Source organism: Danio rerio, chromosome 15 (genome assembly GCF_052040795.2).
Source record: "Danio rerio strain M-AB ecotype USA chromosome 15, GRCz13ab, whole genome shotgun sequence".
Classification (NCBI taxonomy): Eukaryota; Metazoa; Chordata; class Actinopteri; order Cypriniformes; family Danionidae; genus Danio; species Danio rerio.
The window spans coordinates 17873405-17892500 of record NC_141035.1 but is presented as its reverse complement, the minus strand read 5'-3'; the positions used below and the strand labels follow the sequence as shown (position 1 = coordinate 17892500).

General features: G+C 35.1%; 1 protein-coding gene across 1 annotated transcript in view; it reads right to left on the bottom strand.

Moving 5' to 3' along the window:
• The window catches only part of si:ch211-149e23.4, a 57006-nt gene extending 38804 nt beyond the window's left edge, over positions 1–18202 (bottom strand). Inside the window, exons 1-3 of the mRNA XM_087283829.1 lie at positions 18042–18202; positions 10357–10680; positions 881–1189 (exon numbers count right to left, since the gene is read on the bottom strand). Of these exons, the coding sequence (XP_087139955.1) occupies positions 881–1189; positions 10357–10680; positions 18042–18108 (700 nt within the window). The 5' untranslated portion in view covers positions 18109–18202. The remainder of the gene's footprint in view (positions 1–880; positions 1190–10356; positions 10681–18041) is intronic.
• Between the last annotated feature and the right edge of the window lie 894 nt (positions 18203–19096).

Sequence of the window (19096 nt, the reverse complement as noted above, 5' to 3'; positions counted from 1 at the left end):
TGTTATCAGTTTCAAGTCAGCGAAAAGCTTTGTTCGTCCCTGGGTGGGCTCGAACCACCAACCTTTCGGTTAACAGCCGAACGCGCTAACCGATTGCGCCATTTCCATCTCCGTGACAATATTCCGCTAAGTCCTGATGTCACCTCCTACCGCTGGACAGAACGTGGGCCAGGATCTATGCCCGGTGCACGTGTTATCAGATTCAACACAGGTCCCCAGGTGGGCTCGAACCACCAACCCTTAGATTAAGAGTCTCATCCACTATGCTAAAACCTGATGTCATCTTGTAATGCTGGACAGAATGTTCTATGCCTAATTCTTAATTAAAGTTAATAATGTGCATTTTAAAAGGCTAAAGTTAATGAACAAATGATGAAGTACAGCATTTAAACTGGACATATATTAAGATGTGAAACCGTTGAAATGCTGAAAGTTGCCACATGCCTGAAACTCACTATATACTAGATTATATGCTACATTTTGATTTAAAGACATTAATTTACATGGTTTGTTTAACTATGGCTAAAATAATTTAACAATTTATGAAGGACAGCATTTAAACTGCCAGAACTGTTTTTGTGAACCAGTTGCTAAAACAAAAATGTTTGTTTTTTATATTGTTTTGTAATAACTTTATGGAAAAAACAGCCATTGACTTTTTTCAGTTTTGTAAAAGGAACATGCTCAGTACTGTGGCTTCAGTACTTTGTGGTCAGAGGGCTGCTGCAAATATGGTAGTACCACAAAAACATGTGCAATATTGGCGCGAAGAGTAAACAATAAGGGAACACCAATGGTATTTCTCAGTTCTGCTTTTTTTTGTCTTCTGTTTCAGAAACATTCCCGCTTTTATGAATAGCGATTAAAGAAAAGAACTTACCAAATGTGTCAACCTCAATGCTGACTCTTTTAGGCTCGGTAAACGCTGGATGCTCTACCACACAGGTAACTGTGCTCTCATTATTCATAATCAGGGGGAAGTGAAGTACGCTGACAGAACTGTTTGTGCCATTGGGATGAATTGCATTAGTGGTGTTCGTGGAGAAGATGTCATCTCTTGGAAGGGCACCAGCGATCTCCCATCTAATCACAGCCTCTGGCTTGGCACTGAAGGCTGAACAAGTGACAGCGTGGTAGACGGTCCTGTTCACAACTTCCTCCTTCACGGTTATGTCAATTTCAGGCCGAGCTTAGAAAAAACATACAATAAAGGTAAGTTTTGTATTACTGTATCACTTAAAAATTTAATCTGAGACTATTTTCTCACTGTTCATGTCATTTTACATCTGTTCAGGTTTTTTGTTGTTTTTGTTTTTTTTGTTGTTACATTAGAAGCAGGGCTTGACATTAACTTTTTTGATCACCAGCCACTGTGGCTATTAGTTTTCCCATGTTACCACTCACAATTTTCACTAGTCATAATTTCATTTTTGGGAAAATACATTTTATATGCCTAAATTTGACTGTCATGATAAAAAATACTTGATTTAAATTATGTGGTATGTCCACATGCCTCCTCATTTCACTTCATTGTGTGTTTTGACCTTGCTCAATGCGGATGAGCAAATGTGTTGGAGTTTCATATTATCACATTGCAATTAGTTTTATTTCACATGACTTTTTAGGGCTCAACACTAAGGATTTACTAATTTTCTCTCTAGTTACACCAAGTTACAACTCTCTAGTAATTTTTTCCTTGCCAAAAAGTTTAAATAATATGTATAGCAATCAACCCTAACATTAGTTTCAGACACAACCGCAATGTATTTTACTGGTGAATATGTCTTGTAAAAACACTTTACAAACACATTTTATGTATATTTTTTCATTAATTTAAACGGAAACCTATCTATCTAACTGAAACCATAGATAATCAAAAATGAGCGTCTGTGTCTGCACAGCGATCAAGTCTCTCATCGGAGAATGTGGATATTATGGTGTTTTTGAAGAAGATCTTTTACTAGTCTACACTGCAGTCATTTATTTAATTTTAGTTTACTTAGTTAAGATGGCTGCACTAAAGAGAATAATTTTTTTTCTGACTAGTCTATATTGGAGGTATTTATTTAATTTTAGTTGTTTACTCAGTTATCCTGACTGTACTAAAAATGTGATGACAAAGTTAATAAAGAAAAAGTAAAGATGTTCTTTTTATTAAGTGAATTGTCTCTTAGCATTGCTGTTAACATGTCATCAACCCTAACCCCACAGCAAACAGAAACCGAACCGTACCGAACCGAACCGTGGCTCCAAAACCGTGAACCGAACCGAACCGTGCCTTTGGTGTATCGTTACACCCCTAATATATATATATATATATACATATATATATATATATATATATATATATATATATATATATATATATATATATATATATATATACACTTTGTATTCAACAAAAAATTCTTAAAAATCTATTTACATTTTTTTTTAATTATTCTCATCTATCTAAAACACACTGGCCTGTCCTGGCAGAAGGTCCAAGAACAGCAGTTAACTACATAACTACTTACAATGTTATTGTAAAGGATGGTAATTAAACCATATTACAGTTTTTCACAATGGCCATGACAGTTTCTTCAACACATTTAACAAAGTTTCCTAAACTCTTAACAACATCCATCTTTGTGGCCTATACAATTAACACATTTCTTGCTGCTTTGACACAAAATACATCCAGTTAATACCAATTCAAAATGCTTAAAATTATTTTACAAACAAACACAACCAAAACCAAAACAATCTAATCCTACAATCAAATTTTCTAATGCTTTCACACAGTGTGTCAGAACAGATAACATCATGATCTAAACAGAACTTACATAGGCCAAAGTCAAAGTGAACAGCTGACCATATTGTGAATTAAAACAGAAATATATTACCTGTATTGTTTTCCATTGCTAATTGCAATTTATATATATATATATATATATATATATATATATATATATATATATATATATATATATATATATATATATATATATATATATATATATATATATACACACACACACACACACACACACACACAAACATACATACATATACATACATACATATATATATATGGGTTATTCTCACGAAACCAGTAAAACAACGTGGCACTTAAGATTTTAAATATAAAACTTAGTAATTTGTTAACAAAAAAACATTATAATAAAGACAACGCTGTTCTCTACGAAGCACAATGTGGAATTTCAACATAATTTATTTATTTTTAATCATTTTACTGCATTTTCTACTGAAATTCTCATTACGAAACGTGTCCATGCATGTTTGAATGTGTGTTATGTTGTAATTTAAACAAATTAGCATAAAATTTTTTGAATAAGAACAAATGAGTTGTTTTAATAGATTATCTTACATGACAAAACAAATAGTTTACAGAATATTCATGTATAATGACAATTAGAAAAAAATGAAAAATTAGGTGTCCGTGACAGATGTTCTCATCCTCCGCAACCATTTTAAAGTGCTGTTTAAACACACATAAAGAGTTTAAATAAAGTTTAATTTGGTATAAAGAAGCACATGGGGCAGTTGTTTTAATATGACTGCCAGGAAAGAAAATCTTTTATATTTCTCCAGTTTAATGTAAAATTTTCTTCTGTCAAAATGGTTACACGACTTTTTGATTATCATTACCGAATCAGGTAGTTTTCTATATTAACATAATACAATTATATGCACTGAGAATTTTTTTTAAATCATCATAGCTTCCCTATTATTTGCAAAACATATTGAGGCACCTCATTCTCCGCAATTTTTTTTCTCATATACCGCAACTATTTAGGGACAGTTGCGGTAGAGAGAACAGGTGTTTTGGGAATGAGAATTTAAGTAAAATTGCATACTAAATTCAAATAACTCTTTTAAATTTAATGTTAATTTTAAATTTAATGTTAATTTTAAATGTACTAACTGTTTATATTTTGTTTTGATTTGTTTCATTTTAAACAGTCAGCAATGAAAAAAATAAAATCTTTAGCAAAAGCCAGGTTGGAAAAAATTGTACAGCAACCCAGAACTACTTGAGGAGTATAGAAGGAAAGAAAGAGAGAGGTTAGATTTGGAGATGGCATAGCAGGTGTAATTACTAAAAGAAACACTCTACAGTGTTAGGAAATCTAATCATTTAAGTTAATAATTTAGTTTTGATCTGCACACACGCAGTGTACAAATGCGCATACATGCACACAAACAGACACACACAGAGGGGCCCTATTATTCACCTGGCGAAATGTGGGGAAAGGCATGACGCAATTGTTGTTTGCTAGTTTCAGCTTGGTGCAGGAGTCGTTTTGAGGTTTTGTGCCACGCTGTTTAAATAGCAAATGCATTTGCGCTCTTATGTGCGCCCTTAGGCGTTCTGCTCTAAAAAGCGCGTTCTGAAGAGCATTGCTGGCGCGGTGCTATTTTGAGAAACTATAATAGATTTTTCAATAGACCAGAACAAAGTAAAATGTAAAAAATTACAAAACATTATTTTCTAGCCTACATAAATATAAAAAAACTACTTTCATGCCTTCTTCATCTCGGGAGGCTTTTTCAGTTCATTCATAATAATTTTCTTTTGTATAATGTTATCATTAGCAGTATTAATTATTATCTACATATTTATATTTGTTTTATTAAAAACAAGCTTAGATTTGCCCACCTGTCAGGTTTTAGACCATATGGGGCACATCATGTGTATTAGGATATAACTTGGGTTTTTGACCACACTTCATTATTATTGTTCATTTATTCGTTTGCTGGAAATTAGAACTGAATTTAGAAATAGTTTTGAAAAGAATCTTTGCGCTTAACAAACAAAATTAATTATTTACAGGCTAATTGACGTCATATAAAAGGTTTCCCTATTAGATCATGCATTACGACGCAAATCGGATTTTTCCATCCTTAAATTAGCAAAAGTGGATTCTGACACGCCCTGAATGCGTCTGCGCCCTGCGCTTTGCATTTTGTGCATGGATCGTCAAAATAGAGCCCAGAGTGAGAAAGAGAAAATAACCAAATATGTCAATTATGAACAATTTTAAAATATTTTGTTTGCAAAAATCCTAAATCACCATGATTTTGGAAAAAGATGCTAAGTGGGAAAAACAAACACACTGCATCATACAAAATGTTAAGCTTTTGTGTAGTCTCTTTATTGCCATATGTAGTTTTTACGGTAATCAAAATACAAAACTTTACACCTCAAATCACTTTGTCAAACAACAAATATCGAAACCTTGTCAGAAAGAAGTATTTTAGCTTCTCTAGAAAGGAATTCCCAAGCAGCATTGTAGAGATAGTAATACTAGAACCTAGTGTTTGCACCGTGTCATTGCATGAAAAGAGGGTGCTAATCTTCTTTTTGAATTTGTTTTCAAATGGCAGTCTTCCATTTACCTGGAAATACCAAGTGTATCTGTCTGTGGACTGCAAGACAGGCGTAACATTAAGGTGCGTGACTTGTAGTAAGTTAGAGAGGCGCAATTTGCAGTAATGGAGATCCCATTGAACTATGTGAGATGTCACAACGAGATTTTGTTGGCAAGATGGTGGAAATACTTACAAGAGATCATTTTCACCAAATGGTAGGTATAGGCGTTAATCACTGTGATGGTTGGGTTTAGTTATGGAGTAGGTGTAGATGTTAATAACTGATGAGTTCATCGCCATCATGCCGACAACATAGAGTGACATGTGGGTCTCCATGACTTTAAATTCTGCCTCTACTACGAGTTATGACCCCTTCATGTTATGCCCCTGTCTTGCAGTCCGCCGACAGACCCTACTCGGAAATACAGCGCTAATTTAAACTTAATTAAAAATAAAAATTACAAAAATTCCATTGTTTTCAATAGGGGAAATGTATGTTAATTACTACATAAATATACATTTTTACCACAATCCCCCCAAACAAAATGCAAAATAATAAAAATATTACAGTGTTTCCTCTAGGTTTTTTTCCAGCTGTGGCGGCAGGCCTTTTACACAAATCTATCAACAACCTGTGGCGTTATTTCAATGACAAATGTCATAAGCGCAGCATTAGAAGTCAAGATCGCATTTATGTAATAGCCTACAGCATGGGGATCTCTTTGCTTGCATGCCGATTTCCTCTGCTCGTGCACATCCCCTTCTTCTTGCACACCCCCTCAACTATAAGCCGCTTCAAGAGCATGCAGATCTTCTTGTGCACTCTCAAATAAATGCTGCTGAAGTGCGATTTAGTGCGTTTATGTCTCCAGCATTTATTAGATTTTTTAGGAATATTTATGAATGTCTCTAATAGACCTACATAGCGATATTAATGTGTCCTGAAGTAAAGTGAAACAGCTATACGTCGTGTTTGCTGGCCTCACGCATCATGCACCTGTCATTCAGACAGTCAGCACATAACCTTAAGGGTAAATGAATGACGCACAGCACTACTACGGTTACAAAAAAGTTTGCACTGTTATAATTCACTTACCTTTTAGTATGTTTTTGTGCGAGTATCACCCGCTATTAAAACAATAAAATGTTTTGAATGAGAAGCTGTAATGTAGCTGTGGCGGGATGAATTTTGGCGTGGCGTCCCGCCATGGAAGAATGAATGTAGCGGACATCATTTTAGCTAAATATAATAAGCTAAAAAAAACTGTGGGTACTTTAGTTGTTCATCTCTTTTTAACTGGCTAAGCTCACAAATTTGATTCCCAAACAAGGGACACCAGAGGGTTAAAGCTGTACTAGAGACCACACTATCTAGTGAGGATGATGATTTATTTCAGCTCATCCAAGCAAGTGGACATTTTTCTTTGAAATTAAAGTTATGTTTTAAAGCACTAATATTCTACAATAAATGTTTAACAAAATCTAATTATATACTTAAAATCAATGTTGAAATGATTAACCTAAATTCTGCAACCTATTTCTCATTACCGCAACCAATGTTCCTTAAGTGATATTTTATTAATATTTTGTAATCGTTTGCTTTTCAATGCATGTGCATAATCTACAAATTATGTCCTTTCAGGTTAGCCACATTATTTTGAAAACACATCAGGTTTTATCAAAATAAATAAAAAAAAAGTGTTGTAAAAAATGTACGGTGTTTCGGTAATGAGAAAAAACAATAAAAATAAAAAACCCTGTTAATTTAAAAATAAATGTTATTGCAGAATCTCAAGTAACTCCACATCACTGTTAATAATCCCTTTTTAAAAAAATGTCTAAATGAATTTGCTTTTTTGTAAGAATCAATTTAGTAGACTGTTGCGGTAATGAGATTTTTTATTACTTGTTTAGGAAATTATGCTCAAAAAGGTACTACATGATGTGTATATATTTTTAAATTAATGTTGACAAATGCTCCAGACTTTGTTTCAATTATCTGCAAAACCAAAATTTAATTTAAACATTTTTTAAAAATTCATGTTTGAAAATTTTTAAACTACGTATTCGTGAGAATCACCCATATATATATATATATATATATATATATATATATATATATATATATATATATATATATATATATATATATATATATAGATAGATATATATCTCACAACTGATTCCCATCTAGAAACCACACTGATGATCATGTGATCGGAAAAACATACGTTCTAAAAGAGGACACTGAAAGGAACAGTGAGCGAATCAAAGAACTCTGTCACCAATACATCCAGATGAGGTTATGCAATACAGTCATTACTGTCTGTACTATACACAGTGTGTTTTGCAGTAAACTACTCTATAAACCTGGAGTTCATTAGCACAAACAGTAGATATACAGTACAGCATTTGCATACACTGTGTTTAATTACTTTCAGAGAGTCATGAAGTTGGAGGCCAATCAAGTACCACATGGAATTATCTATGTTGACGAGGCTGGGGATGTCGCTATAGAAGAAACATAATAGGCTAAACGGCCACAGTTACCGTGCCGGGCCACAGAAGTCAAATGCAGAAGAACGGGCAGAACTTAGTTTTTTTTTTTATTATTATAATTGCGGTGCTTTTCTTTTTGTATATCTTTCAGTGTTATCCTTTGCAAACAAAGTCTGTACTGTAGTCTGTATTTTTTTTTTTACATAAACTACATTTTATGATGCAAAATCAAATATAAGGGTAGACCTGAAACATAAAATAATGCAGTTTCTGTCATTTTAGCTGATGATAGTATTTTATTGTCAGTATGTTATGATTGACTAAACGTTTCTGATGGAAGAGAGCATGTTTTAGTGTTTTAATTCATTATTTCATTTTGAAACATGTTTGCTGTGTTTTGTTAGACATGGTGTATTGTGTTAGTATAATATTGTATTTTGAAAAGTAGTTTAGAGGTTTAGTCTACAATGTGTGATTTTGAGCATTAAATGTATTGAAAAACTGTCATGGCCATTGTAAAAAACTGTAATAAAAATAACTAAGCAAAAGATGTGTAAAACATACTGTGTGTGATAGTGAAAGGATAACTGCACACATACAATTAAGGCTAGGCCCATGAATAAATCTGTTCAAAGAATGATTAAAGAGAAAGCGGAAGAGAAAATCTTAAGCTCTTGAAAGCAGCAGGACTGGGGGTGCACAAGCACAGTTTTTTCCAGTCTATTTCAAAGAGGAACCAGTTGCGTTTTCAGGCATAGTTGTTTTGCACAAGGAAACGAGACAAGGGAGCTTTGAAGCACTCATGCACTTCACATCATCTGTGCGAGTGACACAAAGCCCTCATCAGTGCGTCAGGATCGCCTGTGTCTGATTGTGTGCCTGATCATCCTCTCATTTGGTATTCACCAGCTTAATTTTGCTTGCGCAAACAATCAGTCGTGCTCCTTCTTGATTCTAAGCTCACATTTGCACGCATGTTGACAAAGCCAGCGCTGGCAATTTATAAACGATTTTCAACCAGCCAAAGTGGCTAGTGGATGTGGCTGTCTAACCTGCCAGAGCGGAAATTTACCCGCATTAGGCAGGTGTTAATGTCAAGCCCGGATTAAAAGTCATTTTGAAAGGAACAGTACAACTTCCTGAAATGCATCACATCTAAATTCACTGAAAATCTGACCAAATAGCAAAAAAATTATAATAATAATTAATCATGGAACAATGTTAATAAAACAGATTGTAAACTTCCTGAAATAAAGTAGCTGAAAATCTGACAAAAATCGCAAAAAAAAAGTCGATCATAGAACATTGTTATTAAAACTGATTGTGAACTTCCTGAAATGTGTCACGTCTAAATTTACTCAAAATCAGCCAAAAATCACAAAAAAAATAAATAAAATTGATCATGGAACAATGTTAATAAAACATATTATAAACTTTCTAAAATGAGTCATATCTTAATTCGCTGAAAATCTGACAAAAAAATAAATAAACTTAAAATAGCAAAAAATCAATCATGCAACAATGTTATTAAAACAGATTGTAAACTTCCTGAAATACATCACATCCAAATTTGCTAAATATCTAACAAAAATCACACATGGAAGAATGTTAATAAAACAGATTGTAAACTTTTTGAAACATGTCACATCTATATTGATAAAAAAAAAAAAAATTCGGCTAAAGTTTATTTATTTTTGCTGCAAATTGCATATGTTTTTTCTTTTGTCCTGTTTTCTTCTGTTCTTTTCTGTTATCCCATAGGCTCCTATTTTAATGTGGCCTAGGCTATGATTGGCTGCTGGTGGTGGAGAGCTATAAAACAGAAGTTCAGGCAGAGTTCAGGGAGCTCATTTTTGGTGCGACAGTTGCTCGGAGTGGAGAGCTCCTGGATTTCCCTACCCCACTGGCCAACGACCAAACTTTGTTCTTGTCAAATTTTGTTGTATGCTTTTAGAGAGTTTGAGCTTGTAGGGGTGACCTGCCTATTAGGTGGATTACTTTTGATTATATTTAATAATTGCTAAAAAAATCGATCATGGAACAATGTTAATAAAACTGACATAACATAATATTTACCTTAGGAATGCTATTTAGCGTCAAAAATATGGCATTGCATGAAGGAAAATAATATAGAGAGGAACATTTAATATAAATGTACATTAGCGCTGCACAATGTCATTTTAGCATCGATATCGCAATGTGCAATAATCACACCACAGGATTGTGATTAAACAAAAAACTAAGTTCAAAACTAATTGAACCCTAAAAAGTGAAATATTTTTTAGGGTCTGCGAGTATGATTTCAAGAGAATTGGCCATTAGAAATTATAAAGGAAATTGTAAACAAAGAATTAATAAATATTAATTGTATTTAATTATTTCTATATTTAAGACTATAGTAGTCAACATTTGAGGCTAATCAAAAATGTAAATTTTCCAATTTCATGTATGTATATATATTCAGTCTCTATTCATACTCACCAATAACACTGAGAGTCATTGCTCCCTTGGTTTCATCTTCTTCAGAGTTAAAAACACAGGTGTATTCTCCTTCTTGATCAAGACTTGCCACGTCTATCCTCACAGTGAGGTTAGTAGCTGATGTTGGAATGTCGAAGTTTTCTCGTTTAAAACCTTTCATGTAGTTGTAGCCTGCCATTTTCTTTGCTTTCATTGTTGAATCCAGACGGTTCCAGGAGGAGAACAGGATTTGACTTTGTCCGGTGTATAAACAATGCAGGTAGACCTCCTCTCCCAATATCCCTATAACCGTTTGTTTGAGAACCAAGTCTCTGGGCTCCTCATCTATAAAAACAAAATAATGTATATTACACAAATATTTAAAGAGTGCCATCTGATATTTTCTCTCAACCTATGTTTATATTTAGTAATTTCATGTTAAAGGCAATTACAGTTTTTTTTTACAATTGTTTTGCCACAAATTTGAGAACTCTGGGTTCAATTTTCTATACTCTAGCCACCAAATTCACAACCTTTGCCAAAATTCTAAATTTTTCCAAAACTCTTAACTCTTTCTTTTTTTTTTTCAAATGCTTGGATACAAGCATTTACACACAAGTCAAAGGTTCTTTGTTCATTGAACTAAGATCACCTTTTCAATAAAACAAAATTAAACATCAAATTAATCCCATTTCAAAATGCTTCTTAAACATTACATTTGAAATAAGTTGAGTATTCATTTACTTAACATGATGTTATTATCAACTGATACAAGCACTCAAAATGACAACTGTTGCATTGCTCTTGATGCATGGAAACTGATGTACAATAAAACATGTTTAGATGAAAAAAGTGTCATGATAGATCAAATGACATCAGTTACCACAGATGATGACCCAACTGGACTGTTATCTATAGATTTCATCTTTGTTCATCCTTATTCCACATTTACGGTTTCCTTGTTCCATGTACCACTATTATCTATTTAGTCATATATTTTACCCCTACAAATACATTTCCTATAATTTATTTAAATATAATTTAGGTGTCCATATGGCTGTATATAAACACACACACACACACACACACACACACACGCACGCACGCACGCACGCACGCACGCACACACACACACACACACACACACACACACACACACACACGTGGTTGAAAATTTTTTTGCACTATTTTGACAAATTATAGACTATTATGACATTTTATATACAGTATGTGGAATCCAGTTGTAATTTGCATATGTTGCCATATATCATGTCATATATCAGCTTTCTATATGGGTACGTGCAGTGAGAAAAAGATTACAGTAAACCTACATTATGATGGAATAAGTTAAACTAGTTTGGTGGATCCACTGTTTGTACTGTTCCCTTTACACTTATGTATAAACCATAATGTAACCTGTAACAACAATACTTAATGATTGTTAAAGAATGTTTATTGAAACGATGTGCATCTTGTGTGCTGGTGATATAAAGTTGTGTTCCAGTAGTACCTGTATGATAAAAAAATATGTGAACCAATAATCTAGCAAATGCAAGAGTTCCTTAAGGAAATGAACGCAGCATGCAGAGTTTTGAATACAGGAGAGCCCGTGTTAAAAGTAGTGTATTATTTGCAGTGTAAAGTGTGTATAGCAGTGTAAATTTATTGTCCTCTCAAAATAACTACATATACAGCCAATAATAGCTGAACCCCTGGCAACAAAAGTGAGTACACCCCTAAGTGAAAATTTCAAAATTGAGCACAATTAGTCATTTTTCTTCCTGTGTCATGTAATTCATAAGTGTTACACTTTCTCGGGTATCCACAGATAGCAGGTAAGTTAAATTTGTTATAAAAGCTTTTCCACTCTCTCAACCAGGCCACTGAAAGTTGCATGTCAAAAAACATGTCACCTCAAGGCAAACAACTCTTAGAAGACCTGAAAAACAAATTGTTGCCTTACATAAAGACGGCCTAGGCTATGAGAAGATAGGCAACACTCTGAAACTGTGCTGCAGCTCCGTGGCCCAGACCATTCAGCGCTTTAAGAGGACAGGTTCTTCTCAGAAGAGGCCTCGCTATGGCCGGTCAAAGAAGCGGAGTGCACGTTCTCAGCGTCACATCCAAAGATTGTCTTTGAAAAACAGACGGATGAATACTTCCAGCATTGCTGCAGAGATTGAAGATATGGGAGGTCAACCTGTCAGTGCTCAGACCATATGCCACACACTGCATCAAATTAGTTTGCATGGTTGTGGTCATAGAAGGAAACCTCTTCTAAAGACGATGCAAGAAAGCTTGCAAACAATTTGCTGCAGACATGCAAACTAAGGACCAGGATTACTGGAACCATGTCCTGTGGTCTAAGACCAAGATAAACCCATTTGGTTCAGATGGTTTCATGTGTGTGTGGAAGCAACCAGGTGGGGATTACAAAGAGTGTCTTGCCTACCATTAAACATGGTGGTGGGAGTGTCATGTTCTGGGGCTGCATGAGTGCTGCTGGCATTGGGGAGCTACATTTCATTGAGGGAAACATGAATTCTAACATGTACTTTGACATACTGAAGCAGTTCTCTCAGGAAACTGGACTGCAGAGCAGTGTTCCAGTATGATAATGACCCCAAACACACCTCCAGGATGACCACTGACTTGCTAAAGAGGCTGAGGGTAAAGGTGATGGACTGGCCAAGCATGTATCCAGACATAAACCCCATAGAACACCTCTGGGGCAACCTGAAAAGGAAGGTGGAGGAGCACAAGGTGTCAAATGTCCACCACCTCCACAATGTTGTGATGGAGGAGTGGAAGAGAATTTCAGTGGCAACTTGTGAAGCTCTGGTCAACTCCATGCCCAAAAGAGTACTCACTTTTGTTGCCAGGGGTTCAGCTATTATTGGCTGTATTTGTAGTTATTTTGAGAGGACAATAAATTTACACTGCTATGCACACTTTACACTGACTACTTTTCATTCTGTCAAATAATCATTTCTGCAGTGTTGTCCTATGAAAAGTTATAAATAAAAATTTGCAGAAGTAGGATGGGTGTACTCACTTTTGTGACATACTGTGTGTGTGTGCGTATATATATATATATATTCTTCTTTGGCTCTCGGCGAAGGCGGTCGCTCTTTTTCCCTCTCCGTCCCATATCTCTCCTTGCTAGCACGTCTTGTCTCGTCTTATTCTATCTCTGAGGCTCTCCTTGTCCTGCTTTCCAAACGAAAAAGGAATTATGGATTTGATCAACTGGTCTCTGAATGCAATTGACACCATCTTCTCAACGAGATCGCTGGGCTCCGGGGAACCCAGCTGTCCTGCGGGGACGCTCGCAGCTGGATATGTGATGGACGGGTGGGAGAAGTGGAGAGTCCTCTGTCTAGCTGCTCTGTCTCTGGAGGATATTGAAGATATCTACCTATTCGGAACTTTGATAACAGGGTTTCTGCTGATGGGCTTATGCGGGGCCCTGGGATATCGGAAACTGATAAAAGCGGTCAGCGCAGCTCAAAACCCCACTAGGCTGGCCGGCTTGATTGAAACACTGATGGGTAGGGTCGCGAATCAGACTATGGTCCTTGACCGCAAACTGGAAACCATCGAGGTGAAGCTAGCGGCTCTGCAACAAATTTTGGCCAGATCGGGAGACGAGTGATGGACATTAAATATCTGTGAAATTGGCAGATATTGACCTAAAGTGGAAGTATCTTACTGTCTTTTTTTCGGCTCTCCTCTTACTCCTGCCAGACGGCCTCGGCTGGAAGTAAACAACTCCCTGGGATAAGCAAGATAAGCAGACGCTCTGAAATTCCTGCCCCTGTCAAGGACACCTGCGGGACTCTGGACTATGCAGGCTCACACACACACAAACATATCTACAGATAAACATTCACCACCGATCCCCATCCAAACGCCTTCGTGTGCTTTTACCCACGTGGGGCGTGGGCGGGGCTGTGACATGCGCCGGAAATGGCTGCTGGGCCAGTTGGCTGCCCGCACTCAACGGATTGTTTTCCATTACCCCTGTTCCCATCCCCTCTGTCTATGTTGTGTCTTGCCGGTGTGCTTATGCTAAGATAGGGCTGTTTTTCTCCCTTTTCTCACTTTGTCCTAATCAAGGGCAAGCTGAGGGGGTGTTTTTTAGCCTAACTGTCCAAATGTATCTTTCTTCGTTTCTAAATGCTACCTCCTAAGATCTGTCTCCCCTGAAAAGTTGTTTGTGATGTTTTGTGTATGGTCTGGGGGGTCCAATTTTCGCTATACGAAAGTGTAGTGACAAATAAAGGCTTGATTGATTGATTGATTGATATATATATATATATATACATATACATATATATATATATATATATATATATATATATATATATATACATATACATACATATATATATATATATATATATATATATATATATATATATATATATATATATATACATACATATATATATATATATATATATATATATATATATATATATATATATATATATATATATATATATATATAAAGGGTGTAACCATACGCGTATTCATATTGAATCGTTCAGTACGAAACTTTTGGTTCGGTTCGCATTGCAAACCGAACGATTCAATTTAGACTAACATCTAAAAAGATAAAAGCGTATAAGTACAAAATATAATGTTTTCGGTGCAACATCGCTCAATATGGCATCCCAAATGACGTGGCATAGGTCGGTGTCAACCTAGCTGCTCGTGCTGGCTCCGCCCCCGTTACCCTGGCAACCCTGGACCCCTGACACAAAAGAGCCAACCAACACTACTCCAGGCACGCACTACACTAGCTCCCAAAATGGCTAGTAACATTAATGCAATCCCAGACATCCTTTGGGAGACAAGACAAGCGTCTGGAGACTCCTGGATGCCCGCAAATGAATGATAATCTTCTTCTGGAACCCCCCCATCTTCAGATACGTCATGCACCATCACCGCTAGCAAGAGAGTGTTGAAAAAAAAAAACATCTGAGAGATCTTAATCAGTTGTGAAAATGTCGGGTTTTAAGAAAATGTTAAATGTAAGAGCCACGTTACATTATTCCTTCATAAGCTTATGTCAGTCAGATAATTCATGCTTTTAGTTCCATTGAAATGACAGGTTAAAGTCAAATCAAGCAGATCTGTGATGTCTAAGGAAAAGGTGGACACTCATCTTTCTGAAAAAAAACAAAAAACTTAAAACTGATTGAAACCGAGTTCCATATAAAAACTAAATTGTTCTTTTATTTTTATTTGTTTAACTGCTACAATATTATATTCATTTTTTCATAAGCAGCTTTTTGGTTTTAAGTATAAAGAAGGATTTGTTTTATTTGCTGCTAAGCAGAAACCCCGGAAGTATAGCTCTATCACTGTTTAAAGTAAAAGAAAAAAACAAGATCATACTTTTATGATGTTAGTTTAAATACATTTAAAAAATTAAAATCAGAGAAATCCTCTGGCTTTTTTTCTTTTTTTGCGGTATTGAAAACGTACTGAAACGTGACACCACTGTATCGTATCGAACCGAACCGTGATTTTTGTGAACAGGTCGAAAAAAGCTGACATTTTATAAAACAGTCGTAAATTGCTTGTTATGGTATATTATCACTAAATATTACATTCAATCTTTTTGTAAACTTGTTTGTTTTTCAGTCAGGCCAGAGTTCTGTTTGAAACTGACTGCTCATAGCATACCTGCCAACACTTCTGTTTTTCCCGGGAGTCTCCTATATTTCAGACCCATCTCCCATTTTGTCATTTCTCCTGGGATTTCACCCCCTTCCCCCAGTCCTCATGTGTTTATTACATATAACACCCCTGGAACGCTGAAGTAGGTGAGTAGAACAGACCAGGCACAGCATACTGGACACAGATACATCCTCCAACTGGACACAGATACATTCCCCCCCAACCCCATCTCCCAGATTTTCAGAGACCAATGTTGGCAGGTATAGTTCATAGGCCTGATCGTACAGTAATATGCCAGTAGGCCTCGTTGATTTGAACTTTTAAATCATAAAGAACAGTTCATCTGCAAAAATTTTAATATTTTACTCACCCTAATAACATTTTAAACCTGAATTACCTTATTTCTTTTACAAGGTAAAATTAGATATTTTAAAGAATGTCCTGGCTGCCCTTTTCCATATTATAAAAGATTGGGCCGGTCAAGCTCCAAAATAACCAAAGCACCTTTAAATGTCAGACATTTATGTGATAAACTGTAAGTCATACTGTAAGAGGTGGGTAAAATTTATGTCATATTGTCTTCATAGGGCATTTCTTTTTTGCATCCTGTACCCACTCATTGTTATGGAAAACAGCAATCAGAACATAATACAAAGATTTGATTGAAATGACAAGAAGTTAACAAGTGAAGACATTATTTTATGGGGACCATTCAAAACTTATCAATGTTAAAACAAATCTAAAACTGCCTTAAAATGCTTTGTATACATTTAGTACATCTTAAAAATGTTGATTGAATCTGCACAAAGCAACAAAAGTGACATCACACACAGGCTGCACAGAGTCTGTGGTGGAAATTGAGTTGCTTCGCACGAGAGGAAGCAGATGTTTTGGGTTTTCAATCATGTGACAAGACTTTCCTACACAGGCCTTCTACACACATGTTGCGTGCTGCTGTAAACCACACACATACCACAGTACCTGATTCATAGTCATTTAACTGATTACATGCAAAAACAACTCCATGTTTAAAAATCACAGCTGCTGAAAGCGTCATCGCTGCACTGATTGGGTACGCTTTCGAAACAAGACTGGTACACACATCACAAAAACATATCTATAAATAAGTAACAATTCATGTATGCAAATATATGTAAATGAATTGCATATACAATAAATTACCTTAACATATATATCATATATTGATACATAACCATTATAATATAATACACACACACACACACACAAATATATATATATATATATATATATATATATATATATATATATATATATATATATATATATATATATGTGTGTGTGTGTGTGTGTGTGTGTGTGTGTGTGTGTGTGTGCGTGTGTGTGTGTGTGTGTGTGTGTGTGTGCATGCAAACATATATGTAAATAAATAACAAAGAATAATACATCTTAATAATAATAATTTGCATTTCTACTGTATTTCTATATTTTTCTTTCTAAGGGTTAAAATGTCTTTTACAAAATCGTTTCTAGGGATCAATATTTTTCAGTACTAACAAACAAATACAGAAATAAAGAATTTATAATTTCCATGTCTCAGCATTTCATTGGTTTCAGAATAAAAAGGATACGTGGTTTAATGTTTCTCTACAAAAAAGGATGTCTGCTCAAACGAAAGTGGAAATGCCTACAGCTGAATTTGTGAAGAATGTTCATTGTATGCAGCTTTTCTCAATAAGCAATATGATAACCTTCACAAACTCAAAACTGTTTCACAATAACAACTACAGCTATTCAAAAAACTGTCCTTCCCTCCCCCAGTATAAGCATTTTGACACTACCCCAAAAATAATGCACAGCTTGTGTCACCCATGTGCTTATAATTTACATTACTCCTCCAGAATGTGTCTGTTTACACACCAAGCTAACCAGAAAACATGAAAGCCATTAAAAAAGGGCAGAAAACACAAATCAGCATCATCTGACACAAGCTGCTCAAATTAAGCCCAAGCTGATTAAACCTGAGATGAACCTACCTTGCATTTTCATGCTGAGAGCAAGATTTGAAGCCATTCCTAAAATAAAAAATATTGGCAGACCCATGCTGAAGTCATTAAAGGAGGCAAGTGGAGCAAAAAACTACTTGAATGTATCTGCCAGTGTGTGTGTGTGTGTGTGGTTGAAGCTGTTAGACTGTGGGTCATACTCAGCTGCTCTGTGTGTGTGTGTGTGTGTGTGTGTGTGTGTACTTTGTGTTCCTTAACCCAAACCCCAAAATAGTCAAGCTTTGAATAACCCACAAGCATCTTGCCTCGACCATGTTTAAATCATTACTTAAAAATTAATCTCACACCCATTTATTATGGTCACAGATGATATCCTTTCCTCTGTTCGTTTAGCTGTGGCAATGTGTGTTTTAAATGATCAAATGTAAATATTGCAAATGTTTAAATCAAAGTTTTAGCATCATACATTGCACTGGTCATACATTTTAAAGACGCATCTTTTTGGACAAGCTTTTAATTAACTGTATGGTGAGTTGGTTTTACATTTGGTGTTATTTTTAGGCTTCTTGGATTTTAACCTGTTTTAATATATGTTTTCTTTTACAGCAAATCACTTTGTGACTATTGATCTGTATAAGGTGCTATACAAATACATTTTTACTTGACTTTACTTACACTGTAGTGGTTTACAAGTGTTTAAAATTATTACATTTAAATAGATTTGCCAAATGCAAAAAACGTTAGAACCAAAGTTTAAAAATAATACAATGTATTGGTCACATTAACATCAATAAAATGTTATTAAACTAGATTAAAAGTAACAGTTTGATTAAATGAAAAACCAACAGCACTTTCAGCTCCATCACTAAAACCAACCTCCCACATCTGTCAGCTTGACAGTTACCATACTTAGTCATACTATGAAAAAACTGCTAGATTAAAAAGGAAAGTTCACTCTAAAATTACAGTCGTTTTATCATTTACTCTCCCTCATGTGGTTTTAAATCAGAGTCTGTTGAACACAAAATATATTTTTAAAAGGAAATGTTGGTTGATGGCACCTACTGACTTCCATAGTAAAGAAA